The sequence below is a fragment of the Excalfactoria chinensis genome, chromosome 1 (genome assembly GCF_039878825.1).
Source record: "Excalfactoria chinensis isolate bCotChi1 chromosome 1, bCotChi1.hap2, whole genome shotgun sequence".
In the NCBI taxonomy this organism is placed as follows: Eukaryota; Metazoa; Chordata; class Aves; order Galliformes; family Phasianidae; genus Excalfactoria; species Excalfactoria chinensis.
Window position 1 is genome coordinate 157,147,656 of NC_092825.1, and position 17,951 is coordinate 157,165,606.

Here is a 17,951-nt window from a genome sequence, read left to right on the forward strand (position 1 = left end):
CCTCCCCATTTTTGGTTTAAATTCATTCCCCCTTGTCCTGTCACTATCTACCTGCATAAAAGTCAAAACCCCTCCTGCTTATAAGCTCCTTTCAAATACTGGCAGGTAACAGTGAGGTCTTCCTGGAACCTTCTCTTCCTCAAAATAAGCAATCCTAACTCCCTCAACCTCTCATCATAGGACAGGTCCTCCAGCTAGTGCTTCTTAAGAAGATAAGATCACTTACCTATTCTTACCATTACTGCTTCACACAAGAAACTTCTAAGCATATGCCTACAGGATCTCCTGAATCAGCTGAACCTACCTAAGCAGTGCCAACAGAGCAAAGCCATTACACAGCTCCCAGAACAAGCACTATCAGCAGAGGAAGAATATTACAGATTTCTGATTATTTTCTTCACCACCTTGGCCACTGAGAAAATGCCACGAACTGAAAACCAAGGTACAAAATGCAACCTGCAAACAAATAAAAAACTGTCCTAAAGTGCTATTTTTATTCATACCATCCCGCCTTTCATGGCGCCTGTCATGAGACTGTGAAGTTCGGTCTCGATTGTGCCTTTCCTTTTCTCTTCCAGGAGATCGGTGTCTTGAAGGGCTTCGCTTCCTCTGAGGAGAAGAGGAAGAACGTGGGGGGTAGGGGGAAGATGATCGCCTTGCAGGCGGAGAAGCTGTCCTTTGATAGGAGGGAGAAGGAGTTCTTTTGCGGTGTGGGGAAGGAGAATGTCTTTGAACAGAGGAACCAGACTGTGATGAAGAAGAGTGATGTCTAGAGGATATGGGAGAATGACGCTGGCCAGATGGAGAAGCAGACCTGCAAGAAAGGGTTACAAAAGTTAAATTACTAGACCCTACATGAAATTGAGGGATTAAAATAAACTGCATTCTCTATCCTATGCTAGAAACAAGTCCTATTTCTTATTACAAAGCACTGATCTTCATACAGTTTAGACTTGTATCCTGGAAACTTGTATGTATTTACTTAAAGGCTGAACAAACATGGACGTTACAATCAGGGAAATCTTTTACTTTATAAAGTAAGAAAAAATATACAGAAAGTTTCTCTCATCTTGGAAATCCTGTAACCTAATACAGGATAATCCTAAGTATCATTTACACAACAGTAATCAGATTTCCTCAAAATATGTTACCACTTGCAAATCCAACATAGGCACATGAAGCCTTTGAGCTCAGCAGTAGTTTTTTTTTTTACCTTATCAGCATCTAAGCAACTTGCAAGTGCCTTTTCACATGAAATATGCATTGCTCTTAATTCCCAGCTCCCTTCCACTTCAAAAGATTTAAGAGACTCCAAACAAAAGAGGAGTCAGAATAACAATTCATTTTCAAACAATTCACTTAAGTAATTTACTTTTTGCTTTCAAAGGTCAGTAACTTTAAACAAATCTCCAGATCTTACAGGGGAAGTTTCAGGTGACTCACAAAGGGAGGACTACTTCACCAAAGGCAAGATCTTCCCTACAATATGCCACAATAGCCCAGCAAGTTGTAGTTGGTACAGATACATATGTAATACAACTTTTGCTGAGTATCTTGAAAATGCCACAGGAAATTATTCTCAGTGGGATAGCTAATGTCAGTTGGACTCTGAATAGAATAAGTTCCAGAGTTCATCGGGTCAGCAGGCTTTCAGAATGTACAAGTTGCTATCGAGAAGCTAAATTAACAGCCATCAATACTGCTCAGCAACAGATCTCACGGCTAAAGCCATTTTCTAATAGACCAAGACTGAGTAGGTAAAAAGATTCTCCTCATGTCAAGAATAGAGGAACAATTCAGCTTCCAAAGAGCAAAGCTCTGGGAACAGAACGCTAAGTGTAATCAATGGTGATCTGAAACAGGAACCCAAGTCTGTATGGAAGTCCTATTTGGGTAAAAGACAACATGGTGGGAATCTGCTCTTAATATCAGCATTTTATGCTCCTAATTAATGTCAATGACTCAAGAAAACTGCCTTCAGAGCCTTTCATCATCAAAGGGTTGCAAAGATGGTGATTCCAGCTCTAGATTATCAACTACAGAACCAGATATACTCGCTAAAGGATGCTCCATGACTTGAAATCAAAGAAAATACTTTACAGAACAGGCTGAAACAAAACTTGAACCGAGTCACTCATCTCTACTAGAAAAACACTCAAGAAGCTGACAGAATGGAAGTAATGAGATAGAAAAATAAATTCAGCCTTTGAACATATTTAACTGAAAAAGGCTGAAGAACAGGTTGCATCTGTTTTTTGATTTAATGTGTACTGTGTCTCCAAGTCTATATGCTTGCAGAAAAATACTTCTAGGCCTGGAAATCATCCCACTAAGATGCATCTACAATGGTCAATGCCAGAGACTATTTGTAGTACTCAAGAGCAGACTAAGAATTTGCATCCCTTTATCTGAATATATAAAATAGTATGGGATCCAGCTGATGCATTTTTGTAGATTAGGGATGCCTGGAACATCTACAGACTGTCTAACCTCCAGGATGTTTAAATGTAGCCTCTTTTGTCTGAAAAATAAAAATCCTCAAGGTCTCCTGTGCATGCTACAGGTAAATAGTCTTCATGGGTGGCAGGAAAGAGTAAACTCAAATTTCTCTGTCTCCATAAGTGTATATTTACACAGGCTGCAGCTTGCTATCACAAGAGGGAAGGCCTGACTACTCAGGGCATAGGACTGATTCCTGAGGGAACTTGTAGCTCTGTATGCTGCTAAGACGGTAATTTGTTCACATGGTCACATACAGTCGAAATAGATGGCCTGAAACTGGTAGTAAAGCTCCCAAAGAGCTCAGAAAGAAACCTTCTATTCCATTTCAAAGGTTAGGGATACAGTATTTAGTACAACCATTCTGAACTATAGCTTAGCAATTCCTTAAGCCTCAAATAAGAAGCTTTCTCCCTTTCATTTTCGAAGAAGTAGTAACTTTTCCCAGGGTGGCAAAAGGTTTTATCCTAAGGTGCCTAGAATCAGCAGGAATTATGTCTTCTCTGAAGAATCTCTGAAATGGTCCTCAAACTGTACTATTTAGTTAGCTGCTCTTGCATTTCAGGAAAGGTAGAGCCCAGACTATTAAGTGCATGATAGTGTCCATTTCAGAATGCTGAAATTCTTCTCCTTCTCCAGCTCCAAGATTGATTTCTCATATCTTTTGCTTTCCAATGAGGGAGGAGAAGAGGAAAAAAAGGTCATAAATGATCACAGACTGAGCAAGCCTCATATCAGACTTGTTCCATGTAAAGCCAAACATCCAAGAAGAACTGATGAATGGAAGCTTGCACAATGACCTGTGCTTCTGACAAGTACTCTCCATGTAGTACTTGCACAAATAAAGAAAAAAACAACCACCAAAAAAAAGCCTCTGAACTCCATTTTTTGAGGCAACCATATAACCACAAACAGACACACATAAACAAGCAGTCAAAGCAATGGAGGAAGTTTCTCAACTAGAACTAATATGAAAGTAAAATCTATGCAGCTGAACACAACACCCACCTGCGAGAGGGTGAGAAGTTATGCTTGTGAGTAGTCGATTTCACTGGGGCTCGTGAGACTTGTCGTCGCCTTGCAGCAGGTGGCGAATACTCCCTAGAAGGGGAAGAATTACTGCCAGAATGATCTGCAGGACTGGGAGAACGCTTCTGTCTATGGGAACCTTCAGAAGGATCTCTGGGAAACATAAAGAGCAGCTTCTTCAACAGGCGTAACAAGGCATCAGCGCATTTCTATGAGAGAAATTCTACTCACAGGATCAAAAATTACCCTTAAAGAAGGGTTAGTTCCATCTGTAATTCCATATATGAACTTACCTTAAAGTTAGCAGAATTACATAGTGCAAGACATTCACTAACCAATGAATTGTAATACTCAGAACTATAAGACAGTAAAATGAAAACAAACTTATAATTTTACATAACATTTCAATCAGCAGTGAAACTTCTATCAGTGCAGACCTGATTTATTGTGTGATTTAAAAAATTCTGTTAATGTCAGTATTTTATTTAAGAGCACTCAAGTTCAAAAGATACTTTGAAACATTAATCTGTCTGAATGTTCAGCGATTCCACTTACTGTATGTCATGAAGATTATCTTCTATAATAAGAAAGGTCAATGAAAATCCAATATGTAAATCAAAGGCTGCAGTTACCACAGCAATACCTGATTATAGTAAATCCATGAGCCTTGTGGCCTCTTCAGTACTACCTTAGTTTTCTATGGTTTACAACCTTCCAGTAATGAAGTTGGCAAACTCAAGTGAAATAACAGATTTCAAAATAAGTTAGTTTTTACTTTATCAATTAAAAACACACAATTTAGTGGTCTTCCACTCCTATGTCTTTGCTGTGCTGGTTACCAAAGCAAGCACATACAAATACATACTCTATTTTTATCAGGGCAACATAAAGCTTAAAAGTGCAAATGTTATATTTATCAACTAATAAAGTTAGAGTGATGTGACAGCCGTGCTTCGAAAGACTAAAGAAAGAGTTCTATCAGTCCACCATTTGAGACATACACATTCATATATTTATGTATGTATATATGTGTACATATATATATATATATGCATAAGTGAAGAAATCGCAGAATTCCAATGGACATTTTCAGAAATGTTTTTTAACCAACTGACTTGCGGAATCAAACTCTATAATCCAGAGACTGGTTATAAAGCAGGTATGTTTATTCCAGTGTAGCGCAGCGCCGGGTGCAAGGGGGATAGCTCCTCCAAACTTGCACAACGACTTGTAAAATCGTGACACAGATATAGGTACACCTCATACATAGTCAATGATTTCTCAGAATTCTGATACATATTCAATAGTTCTTTAGCATGCAGACCTCCTCTTGTTATTGCCCATCTTATCAGGGAGATGCAACTCCTCTTCTGTTATTTACAACATCTATTCTCCACCTGATGTCTTCCGTGAGGTCTCACTCCTTATCTACATCCTTCCTGCTCTCCCAGGCCCCTTGTTTCCTTTACTTGTTATTCTAACTAAATCATTTTTCTATAAACTACCTTTAACTATCCCCACTTTAGTCCCCCTTTATTCCGAATTCCAGCAGAGCATCTGTTTCCTGCTTCACTGTTCACAACCCAAGTCTAAGTGTTCCTCCAGCAATTTAGAAAGATATTAGTTCTCTAAGATTTCAGAAAAGCAGGCAAGCGGACAAGCAAATGACTTCTCACTGGTGACAGGTCTCTTCTCACTGGTGACAGGTGATGAGGGGAAATGGCCTCAAGATGCACTAAGGAAAGTTTAGGTTGGACATTAGGAAACACTTCTTTACAGAAAGGGTAGTTAAACACTGGAATAGGCTCCCCAGGGAGGTGGTTGAGTCACCATCCCTGGATGTGTTTAAGAGCCTTTTGGATGTGGTGCTCAGAGATATGATTTAGCAGAGGGTTGTTAAGAGTTAGGGTACTATGGTTAGGCTGCGGTTGGACTTGATGATCTTTGGGGTCTTTTTTAACCTGAGTAATTCTATGATTCTATGATTTTGGCAAATGAATTATTTCATTCGTGAATGTCCAGCTTCCTGAATAATAATAAACCTTTCCAAAGAGCATCTGAAAAACTCATTGTTATGCAACTTAAATCTGCTGTTACATTACAGATTATCTATCAATCCAGGTAACACACTTAAAATACTTAACCAGTACCAAAATGGTTGTTGGTAAAGCAGGTATAAATTCTTGACAATTTGATGTTTTATAAAAGATAACTTTAAAAGCAAGGTTACATTAATGTTGAAAGCCAATAACGTAACATAACTTACCTCTGCTTCTCTTTTTTCTCTTTGTGTCTTTCAAAGTCACGCCCTCTCTCTTTCACCTCCCTTGTCTTTTCATCTAAACGCTCTTTGCCTTTATGTTTTTCTTTGTGTTTTTTTCCTAAGGGAGTTTCCTCTTGTACTGGAGGAGGAGGACTTGGGGTACGAGGACCTTTCTTTTTACTCTGGTTACTTTTAGAACTCCTAGAGATAAATCAAAAAGAAAAAGAGTGCCAACTACTTCAAACAGTGACTTCTCAGATGTTGTCAGGAAAAGATGAAATGGAAAAAGCTTTGCAGCTTTTAGGATCAGATTCACCACTCCATTAGCAAGCAGTGCTCAATAACTTGATTGAAGGCTACAAAATCACACTGAGCTCTTCAATTTACATCCTTTATTTCTGAAGCAAGGAAGCAAAAATAGAAACTGCTCCCATTCAGACAGAATTGTTTTCTAAAGTTACAATGTCCTCATATGAACTTCATGCATAACAAGAGCAGAACTCTGCAGTAACTGGTCTGCTTAGACTCCCCATTCTTCAATGCAATACCTCACACACAATACAGAAAATATCTTAAAGAACTCATCTTTTAGATTTAAAGTTAGCTACCTGACTCAGCACAAAGCATCCACGTGTTCTGGAATACGTATCTCGGTTCAAAAACATCCACATCATTTTTTCATATAAATGATCACTAACATAACTGCAAAAAGCAGCTGCTGCCACATACTACAAGTCAATAACACTATCTCTGTTCTACCCTCTAACGGAAAGCATCATTTTGAGAAGTTTAGAAAAGAAAGAAAATTAAAAACTGTACTGATTATGAAAACCTCAGTAACAAAAATTAATACAGTTCTCTGCTTCCACATTCTCCCAAGATGCATCTACTGACCTCTGCTGATCCAACAGTGGGGAAGATACAGTAGACGCTTTCTTCTCCTTCTTACTAGCTGAAGAGGAAGACTTCGGACTAGACCTTCGTTTTGGAGACTTGCTAGACTTCCTTGGTGATGGTGATAATTTAGACCTAACCACCTCTGGAGAAATCTTGAGGAAAAGAGTACATTAAACAATAAAATGTTGATGCTCAAAAGCTTTGCTATATGCTGATATAGATCACATATTTATATAACAGTCTAGATGTGAGACCTTAAACATTTACACACCTACTTCATATAAACTAACCAGAGATTTGAAAAAAGGTGACGTAAAATATGAGGGAAGAGAAGATGATGCCCTGTAATACATTAGAAAAATGTATTACTAGATTAAAATCAGTACAATCCCAGTTTGCAGCCAAGTTTTTCCAGTACATTATCAGATTAAACAAACAAACAAACAAACAAACAAAAACTTCCCCAAAATTAGGGTTTTCAGCACCCTATTAAAAGCTTTGCATCTGTCACTCTACTTTCCTCTTACATGAAAAGGAATTTTGTCTAAGTTGTGCCTTGTGTTTTCTTCTACATATTACCTCTGTTAAAGGTTTCAAGTCATTCAACTGCAAAGTTTCTCACTGACAGAGGAGAAAACTCGGCTATGATGCTATATGATGTGTGGTCAGGCACTGGAATGGCCTGCCCAGCGAGGTGGTGGAGTCGCCATCCCTGGCGGTGTTCAAGAAGTGTCTGGATGAGAAGCTACAAGATATGGTTTAATGGTTTGTTGTAGCTATGGTAATGGGACAACAGTTGGATGAGATGATCTTATAGGTCCTTTCCAACCTTGTGATTCTATGATTCTATGACAATTGAGCAGATACCTGCAAGTGACATCCAATTAACATGTCAAGTCATACACATGCCACTCATATACTATTGTGTAACACAGCAGAGTGTTCGTCCAGGAAGTTCAGGTCTTCCAGAAAACAAGAGGACTGAAGTGGTTGCTGCTTTTAAAAAAACTTTCTTTAATTTTGCATTTACAGAATACAAACCTCCTTTTTAATGACAATCTCCTCTCGTTTCTCCATGTTTTCCTGTTCCAACTTCATGAGTTCTCTCTGAATCTTCTGGCGCTTCATTTCCAAAGACAGCTCATGATCATAATCATAGTTAACATCTCCATTATCAGAGTCTTTATTTAAAATAAAAAGGCAAATAGATTAACAAACTGATTATATATGAAATAAATAATATTACTTAGCATACCAGATGCCGAACATTAATGTCAGTGTCTTTCAAACATTACCTAAATGCATCATCAAAGCAAAACCAAATCTCTCCTCAAATGATCTGTAGGAATGTGAAACAAACCCAATTATTACCATACACCCTAAAATTAAAATACTTAACATCTTTAGTAAGATTTCACTTATTTTAGAAACTTGTAAACTACTAGTCTGAAGTAACAATGGAAACCCAGAAAACCACTCATTTCTATTTAGGTAACAAAAATATCTAAAATGAGTGTATTCACAAAGATCAAAAATATGTGGAGCCCTATTTAATTGGGAAATCTTACACAAAGTGGTTTTAAATAGTATCGTTCTATACTAGAGCTTTCTGCTTAATAAGGTATCTCACAAAACAACTGATACACTTACATCTATGGACATCTCTACATCTGTAGATTACATCTACAAAGTCACTTTAAAATACAAGGATGGTCTGTAGGACCTCTTTCACATCATTACTGCTTGGCTTTCACATTAAAAAAAAGATTCTCTCAATTCTCATTAATTTCTTAGCAGTTAATATCACCCCCTTCATGACACACAACCGATCTCTTGTTGAAAAAGTAAGCAGTTTTATTCACTCAGATTACTTTCCTCATTTTGTTTATGGTTACTTAAGCCTGATGTTCAAAAAGCACTTTGATAAAATAACCTTCAGAGAAGAAGATATCCCATCAAACATCCATTAGCTTTCGCTCCCCTTCTGACAGACAGGAACTACGTCGAAGTTTTTGCAATAATTATTTTCAGCCTGCTAATTTCCTTTGCGTGTCTTGAATGCATGGGAAGTGACTACAGAAAGCTGCAATTCTTAATAGCACACATCCTCCCTTCCCAGTCCATCAATTCATTTATATAACACTCAGCTTTAAAAGACAGTAATTCTACTTTATCCACCAGACACTACATCCATGATTTAAAAACTCAAAGTTCTCAAGCTGTAAACCCCAAGTTGTATGAATTAAGATATGAATATCACATATTTATATAGAAATAGACTTTTTTATGTTGCACTTTTTTTCTTTTTACTTAGATTCTGTTTCCATGCATACATGTCACACAACAATGCTTCTTAAACTGCTGTAAAAATTCAGGTTTAGAAAGGAGTGAAAATATATTATGGGTTAGTTTTGTTAGGAAGACTTCACTGAGAACAACATTTCCTTTGCACTCCTTAAGAGTTATAAAGGTAACAACACACTAAGACTTCTCAGAACTACATTTAAGGAGAGCTGCTACCATCTTATTCTTTTAATCACCTGACAGCTTCTGTCAATACACATCTTCACAAATCTTACTCCAACAGTGTCTTGAAAACACTGCAACACGTAGAGCCCAAACAATAGAAAAGCCACTAATTAATAAAACTTACGCAGACGAGCCATCCCAAAAATAACTTACAGTGTACTTCACTGTTAATAGATTCATTATATCTGAATTCATTTGAGTAATTTCCAGGGTAATTTACTTTTCCAGAGACACAAATGACCTCTCTGACTATTAAACGTTTATTTTCTACAGTAACTAAACCTCAATTTTCTGCATTACAATATAATACTAGACAATCGATCATTAATCAACTAATAATTATACTTGTATGTTTAGCTAAAATAATTTTCAAGGTATCAGAAGAGGTATACCCCAGCATCTGAAGATTTCTAATTTGAGAGAGACTGTTTACCGTGGTTCTGTGTAAATTTATAGGCATCTTAATTTAAATGAAAATAATGCGTCCTCTCTCCTGTTGGATAACATATTCTTCCTCCATTCCAAATGCTTAATTCAATTTATTTTGTTTAGGAAGATGCTGTGACTGTCTGCATTTTGTTTCTAAGATATGGAACTTCCAGCTAAACATAAGCATTAAGCAAAAGAGCTAAGCATTCATCCACATATTTTGGATAGTTTGGGGCTGACACAGTGTAGGTATGTATCTAATACAACTATTACTGATATCTACTATCCTTCTCTATAGAAGAGCTGCAAATTCTTCGGAGAAAGAAGTGTTTCTTTGTCTGACATCACAACCTTTTGGTAGAAAGAATCCTCAAAGGTGAACCAGAATCCTTCCAGCCCCTCTCCATTGTCTTGCAATACTAGGAGAGTGTCAGGATAGTGGCTGGGGTTGAGGGTGATTTTCTTGTATTTGGTATTGATAATATTCATCCATTTACTATGCAACCAGTCAAGGGAAAATCTGTATTGCTTTCTCACTCTCCTAGTATTTCAAAAGATGACTAGTGATAAAACACTACCTTTAGCCGTTGTTATTCCAATTGAGCCCTCTTTAATGAGATATTTGACAAAAATAATGCAAAAACAAAAGATCCCTGCTGACTTCAAAGGAGCCCTCCTTTCTTATCACTGACCAAGTTTCAAGATCATCTTGGCTCTGCTATTAATCTGAAAACAAAAGGTTCAGCCACACCACAGACAACAGCAAAGCTCCTTGTTGTCTGAGGAGTCAAAAAAACAAGTTGGTTTTACTGATACAGCACTCCAACTCTGATTGCTCCTTTGCTCTCTTCCAATAATGAACCCTAGTGGCTACTGCATAGAAGTACTCTGCTTAAAGACTGACTCTTTATAACCACTTTTGCCTTACACACAGCCCTGCAGACCTTGCAATTCTTTGAATGGTAGTGAGACGATTAGTTTAATCTTCCTTACCTTCTCTATTTGTTTCCCAGTCTCCATTTTCCTCTTCACTTTCTGGTGTTCTCTCCTTTGTAATTTTGATATCTTCCTTTTCTCTATGCCTTCCTCGTGAAGACTCTTTCTATAAGGGAAAAACACTGCATTAGAGTAAACAACTTTATTTTTTAAAAGAAGCCTGAAGAAGCAGGTACATTTTACATGGTATTTAGGCTGTTCCTTTTCTATAGCACAAAAAGCATTTTCCCCTTTAGCCTGTTGACCATATACCTTCTCAAATAAGCAGAGAATCCAAAGGCAGAAAATTCTAACGCAATTTCATATAATCAGTATGCAAACAGCAGATTGGGAAAAGAGAGAAAAAGGGATTTGTCAAATAAGAAGGTTTACAGGCAGGGCAAGAATCAAGCATGTGCCAGAGAATCAAGTTCAAAATGGGAATCAAAAGAACAGATCAGGTTCTTAAAACCATAACTTTAACAGCATTAAGAGTTCTCAGCTGTAAATAAGAATGTCATATGAAAGGAAGATGACCCTTGGAGAAGCTGAACCACTTATCTTGGGAGGATAAACAATGTGGGGAGGGAAAAGAGAGAGGCTAGCAGAAGGAAGGGGGGAAATAAGCCCAAAAGGAACACACTGGAATCAGGTTTTCTTGAAAGCTTTATCTTTGCTCATTGGCCCAGTATTAAAGATCAAGCCTATCTACCACAGTAGCACTCACTTCACATTTGGCAAAACAGCATGTGGTATATAGGACCATGATGGTCCTATGGATACGTAAGGATGTCGAAGATTATTCTTGGAGGAAACAGTTTCAAAAGACAACTGGGTCTGTGCTACTTTCCTCACCCCCCCACCCTGCCTTACAGTAGTAAAGCAACATTGCCTCTGTTGTATCCATACTCTCTAAATAATCTGTCTGGACTCAAGCCAAGTACAAGACAAATTCTTTTAACTGTATGCAATCAAAATAATAATAATAATAAAAGAATATCCAAGCATAGAAGACTAACTTATTACATAGGATACCAGAAAGAGCAATTAATGAAAGCCTGCCCCACTCCCCTTTTCTTCTCACCTCCCATAGTTCTTTCTTTTGTCTTTTGGGGATTCTTCAGCGCTGGTACGTTGGACCCCTTATGTGAAGGAAAAGGAGATGCCTGAGAATTTCACTAGCTATTCCCTATTGGGACTTAAGCCATTACTTCATTTAAACCCTTAACACCACCTTAGAGACACAGCAAGGAAATAATACAGTATCACGGAGAGTCACTCCTAAGTCAGTACAATTAAACTATTCCTTTATTTCTTTAACAATGTCAGACTCTAGCTTAATTACACATAAACAATGACAGAATAACTACTGTATTTATTTTCCCTAGTAAACTGAACAACACTTCAATGCACAGTTATCTTCAAACCCTTCATCTTGATGCATTAAGTACGTCATATTCAAAGCCTTAAAGGTTTTGAAAAACTGAGCATTTACTAAATGCTAAATTCATTTACTAAATGATACAGAGGGATTTCTCATTAAAGAACAATTTTGTGTCAAGTGTAATGTAAAGCAGCTTCTACAGTGAGGAAGAGATTTTACGACAGGTTCTCTAAAAGGATGCACACGGTCCTAGCCTACCAGGTCACACTGATTTCCAACATCAGCAACAGCAACACGTACCAAAAGCATTCCAGTCTAAGTGCAAAAAACTGTACTAAACTCCAAAGCAACTTACTTGAAAAAACAACCAAAAAATGACTCACGAGATTCAAAGTTTGCAGCTTTATCAAGTCTCCCCTGCAGCTATTCTTTTGTTTTGCTTTGAATACCTTTGTTTTTCTAGACTGCTCTCCTGGAAGGCTGAATCTGTTCTACAAAAATGCTTATTTTTGCTATATAAGACAACTAATCCCTACAACTATAATCAAATAATAAATATTAGTTCTTAAAAACACCGGATTCTATTAATTCAACACTATTCGGTAGTAGCGAACTACAGCACGCACGTTAGGATATCCCTCATAGATACTAACCTTAAACACCTCAAGGCCAATTCACAAAGCAACTCGCCAACAAAGAACCTGCAGTTTAATTGGAACAACTTAACAGTCCAAGTTAGAAACCATACAGAACCGGTACGTATCTCACCTACATCTCCAAACTTAAAACCCAACCCAACATACTGAAACAGCCTTTATTTTCTCCTTTCGGAGAAGAGATTCAGTAGTGGCAACAATGGGGCAACCACACTTCTAAAAAAGAACCGAGAACAAAATCATCTACATGAGGAATTTTATTGGATTCTTGAATAGAGGGGAAGGGAACAGACAATTGTTATGTAAGCATGCTAGTTCACAAGTCAGCACAACTGTATCTGAGCCCGTCCATATGCTAAACAACGTGAGATCAGATTGTCAGGAGGAAATATTCTGGTAGCACGGCATCTTGAAAAGATAAATCTGAGCTTAAAAACTGAGTGTATTTTCCCAGGGCACAAAGTTCAAACATTTAAGTGATGACGGTTTAGAACACATTCACATTTTCTCCTGCAAAAGTCTTCAACATATTCGTTTTATGGTACCTGTTTTACTTACAATGAATTTCATTCCCTCATACTATGGGTGATATCAGTTAATAAGTAAATAATTCATTCATATCCTTATAGGCATTCTTACACCTTACATCATTTCTTCCTGTCTTTCCCTTACAAAGTAAGAATAAAGCAAATCAATCTCCTAAAGGACAAAAGCATGCCTTTCATATGAAGTTGAAGATAATGTATCCACTTCTGACATATGTGCAAACTACTTCTCTGCAGACTCTGAAAAAAAAAACTCCATTTACTGGAAGAGAAGCATTAAACCTTTAGAGTAATATAATTATTTAATGTAAATGATAATAACAATAAAAAAATAAAAGGCCTCAAGTTGCGTCAGGGGAGGTTCAGGTTGGATATGAGGAAAAATTCCTTTTCCAAAAGAATTGTGAGGCAGTAGCACAGGCTGCCCAGGGAGGTGCTGGAGTCACCATCCTTGGAGGTGTTGAAGAAACATTTAGATGCTGTACTAAGGGACATGGTTTAGAGGGAAATGGTGGTGGTAGGTGGATTATTGGACTGGATGATCTGGGAGTTCTTTTCCAACCTTGATGATTCTATGATTCTCTAAGTTTAGACAATAGTTTAGAAGACCTTGCCTATGCTGTTTTCAGGTATAAACTATTTACATGTGTTAAACAGAGGATTACAATTTAATGTTGAACTTCAGGAAAAATGCTACTTAAGAAAAAAAGAAAAATACACTGCAACTGAATGCTATGAGATTTCATTACATTTAATACTACTGAAGTTGAAGTTCCACACTTCCTAAGACATAACTGGAACTCCAGAGCACAAGACTTGAGGTCTACTTGAAGTTCCTACTACAGCCAGAGGGCTATGGCCAAGCACTCAAGGACCCATTGAGTCTGCAAAACACACTTCTTGTCATTAAGTGGTACTTCGCCAGTGCTGACAGAGAGAACATTTAAAAGGCTCATACCATCTACAGCTCTTACAAGGCAGAAGCTTTGTTTCAGCCTTGTCACTACACGTACGTACAGCAGCAATATAAACTAGTTCAGAAGTGCCTATTGCTTTAATTCTAGAATAAGCTATCATGTATAGATCTATATGGTCTTTTGGTTAAATACAATACTGTTTTACTCTACACATCATACCTTCATATTGAAAACAACTACTATAAACATATAAGAAAATGAAGTTTCCTCAAAATGAACAGACTCTGATTCCATTTCAGAGATGGAAGACAATCCTGACCTCCATTTCCAGTGTAAGTATTCAAAAGCCAGTGACAAAGAAGCACAGATACGAAACAAATGATACACATTCCTCATGAAAACCTTTCCTAAATGAAAATTAAGTTCTTCCCACTGTTTCCCAGATCACACAAATCTCCCAGCAGTTGCTTTACGTAATACTTCGAATACTCTAGTCAAACTACCTTCTCATAATTCACAGAAAAAACTCAACAGGAAAATTTTCAACTGAATACGGTATTAGCAAGAACCTTTCCTAATTCTTCGTACCATAATTGACACGCTAACACACAGAACAGAAATAATTCTGAACACAACCCTAAGAACCACAAAAAGCCCTTAGCTCACTGTAGTTATCCACGGTATATTGTCCCCGAAAATAAGAGTACAAGACATAAAATAATAAAGGATGTTTTATAAGCTGCCCGTATAGGAATTTTCTTTCTAAATGCATACAGACTTTATGTCATTTTATGTCTCCAAACAACTTGAAATCTCTTTTCTTGGGGAAGATTTTATACTAATTACACTGTCTCAACTTTCTATGGAACCTATTCAAGTTTTTTTCTTTACCGTATCTTCTAGCAATCAGGTAGAACTATTACATATAATGTAAGTAGCATCTCCCCCTCACATTTTCCATTGTTTCTAGTAGGTAAAGTATGAGTAAGACGCACCTAGTTTACATTCTCTCAATCATACATTATATGCATTCGCAACATCTCCTTTCTTCTATTCTCCCGTCTCCTTCTCACTCCTTGCTTACTCCCAAAAGACCTTTGGCTGTATTGCCTTGCATACAGGTGATCATAACGAAACGGTATTTCAAATAGAACTGGACCATTAATTCCTACAGCACAATATTAATCATTTTCTATTCCATTTTTATATACCTGGGTTCTGCAACTGTGACTGCACTTTGAATAGATGGTTTCATTGAGCTGTCCACAATAACTTCTTTTCCTACTGGATGATTTCAGTGATCTTTTAAGTATTTATTCATGACTTCTTTACATTAAATACTTCCTTCGCCGTGCACTGCATGGCACACATCGATACCACGTTTCATCCACCATTGTACTGCCACAAATCTTTTCCCCAGTCCCTACGGTGTTCCTCAGACTTTATTGATTTCAGTTAGAGTCTCCATATCTTCTGCAAAGTTTGACATTTGGGATGCCCAACATTGTTTACCACATTCTTAAAGTAATCGCTCTTTAGGTGAAGCGCCACAGCACCCTCTGTAACTTCACCATTTGAAATCGATCTTAATTGTTCCCCTTAGCTGGTTTTTATATTTGGCAAGACTGTATTTTTTATTCTTCAATCTAATCTTCAAAAGCTTTGTTTCAAAAGAAGCTATTTAAGATTTCACTTATACCGGTTCTCTTTTAGCCACTACTCTGTTCAAGTTGCAGTGCTAGTAGATCAGTGAAACACAAATTTTGACTGCAGGAACAACGCTCTTTCTTCTTTACTTAAAAAGAAAAATAAACCAAATAATTATGAAACTTTTTTTATGGAGCAAGCTACCTTCCATTACTTCCAAGTAAAATTAAGAAGCTTTAGTAAGAAATGAAAACGTCAATCACTACATCTCCACCATGACAATGGTTCTAATGATGGAGAAAGAATTTTGTAGTTCAGTCACTTCAGTCTTCTGTTCTTTTAGACATCCTGGTTCTCTGCAATGCAATTCTTGATGACTATCTCTCTGCATCTATTTTCTCCCGAATATTTTCTTTGGATATCTCTTATTTTCCACCGTTGCCTCTGTGCCATTAATACAAAAATTCAGTGGTTTCCTCAGCCTTGTGTTTTATAAGATTGAAGCATATTTCTCTGCAGTGTGTTTAACAACTCCTCGGTATTTAACAGATCCACTAATTCTCAAACTCCTTTTGATTCCAGTTCATCTTTATTTGGGGTTTAGTTCATTAAGAGTATTTTATTATTGCATGAATAGAATACTATAAAAAAAAACAGTGAACTAATCAAAAGAATTACATCAAAATTAAGAGTTGTACCAAGAGAGAAGTTACAGTAAATTTTTAATAATGGTTGGAAAAAAAAACAACCACTTTCCCCACCAACCATGTGCTTAATAACTAAACAGTTTATTCAAACTATCAGAAAATAAAAGAAACACATTTAAGTAGAAGAATCAAAAGACTGAAAGTTTACACAAATTAACAGCAACTGAAAACATGATTGGAAGATAAGCCGTTCTGTTAATTTAATTATAGCAGCTGCTGTTGATTTATTTACACCTCGCAGAAAAATTCATTTTACACAGCAAGTAGGAACAGACCCAGAGAAAAAAAAAAAATGGTGTTAATACCTGCAGAAGCAAAACTGATTTTTCATAAAGAAATTTTTTTTAACCATTGTCTATATGAAATCAGTCTTAAAAAACATAATGCAAGAATACACTGATGCTATCGTTACAGAGGCTGCAGAATAATGCCACCAGTTCTGCCCCTATTTGTAACATCAGTGCAGAAATAGGTAACACAATTCTGAAGTAAATTCTGATATTGTAGGGGGTTGTTTGCAGAAAGATGCACAGAAAATGAGAGTGATGATGAATTAACTTGTTACAAAACCCAAAAGTGAGCAGTTGGGATGGCTGATGAATATGTGAGGAAGAAGATGAAATGAACCAGCACAACAGTAACTGCACTGTCTCATCAAAAGCAAATTTGAGATCAACAGCTGGAGTAGGGATGCATGTAAACAATGGATATCAATAAATGGCAGGGGGGAAAACAATGGATGATTCAAACAACAGTTAATATGTTTTTTTGGAAATATTAAAGAATCTGCACTGTTATTAAATACCGGTTTATCAGTATTTATAACATAATTTAGTCTGTGGGATTTATAAAATCGTTGGGAACCAAAAGATCAAAAAAAAAAAAAGCTAAAAAAAAACTGCAAAGCAATACAACTGTTAAGACACTTCACATTGAAACATGCCGCATGCTATTGTACAAAATGAGCTATTTGTTAAACATTTCAAATATTACAAATCACCACAAACAGGTTTCTAGGACGCACTGCCCAATTGCTACTGAGGGATTCTGGAGCTCTGCAAACTCCATTCTTACCCTAACAGGAGAGGATGATTCCTCTGTACTTCGTTTCTGTGGCTCAGCCTCAACATCTTGACGTTTGTTCTTCATTCTTTCCCGGAGATCTCCAGTAGGCCTTTCTGGTGACCTGTATAATACAGAAACTTAATATAACCAGTTCTGTGGGATTATTTTAAAAAGAAATACAATCTTAACTATTTTTGTTATTAGTATAGAGAAAGATCTAAACCTCCCGATAGAAGTGATAAGGATGAAAACAAAGTATTCAGCTCTACTGGGCTTAAGCACGTTAAAAAATAACAACACCCTCTTTCACATTACTAAGACAGATTAATTGTATGTACATATGGCACTATGTCATGGCTCACTGACCACCCTACATCAGCTACAGGTGATCCTAGCCCCAACGAATCGA

At 37.0% G+C, this 17,951-nt stretch overlaps 1 protein-coding gene across 5 annotated transcripts in view; it reads right to left on the reverse strand.

Moving 5' to 3' along the window:
* ZC3H13 (zinc finger CCCH-type containing 13) overlaps positions 1–17,951 on the reverse strand; it is a 45,866-nt gene that overhangs the window by 16,125 nt on the left and 11,790 nt on the right. For 3 of the 5 annotated variants that reach the window (XM_072359155.1, XM_072359175.1, XM_072359164.1), the window contains exons 4-10: positions 17,552–17,663; positions 10,640–10,748; positions 7,730–7,869; positions 6,686–6,840; positions 5,795–5,992; positions 3,508–3,681; positions 504–814 (exon numbers count right to left, since the gene is read on the reverse strand). In XM_072359155.1, coding sequence (XP_072215256.1) covers positions 504–814; positions 3,508–3,681; positions 5,795–5,992; positions 6,686–6,840; positions 7,730–7,869; positions 10,640–10,748; positions 17,552–17,663 — 1,199 coding nt within the window. The remainder of the gene's footprint in view (positions 1–503; positions 815–3,507; positions 3,682–5,794; positions 5,993–6,685; positions 6,841–7,729; positions 7,870–10,639; positions 10,749–17,551; positions 17,664–17,951) is intronic. The other 2 variants (XM_072359184.1, XM_072359191.1) reach the window with 2 other exon arrangements.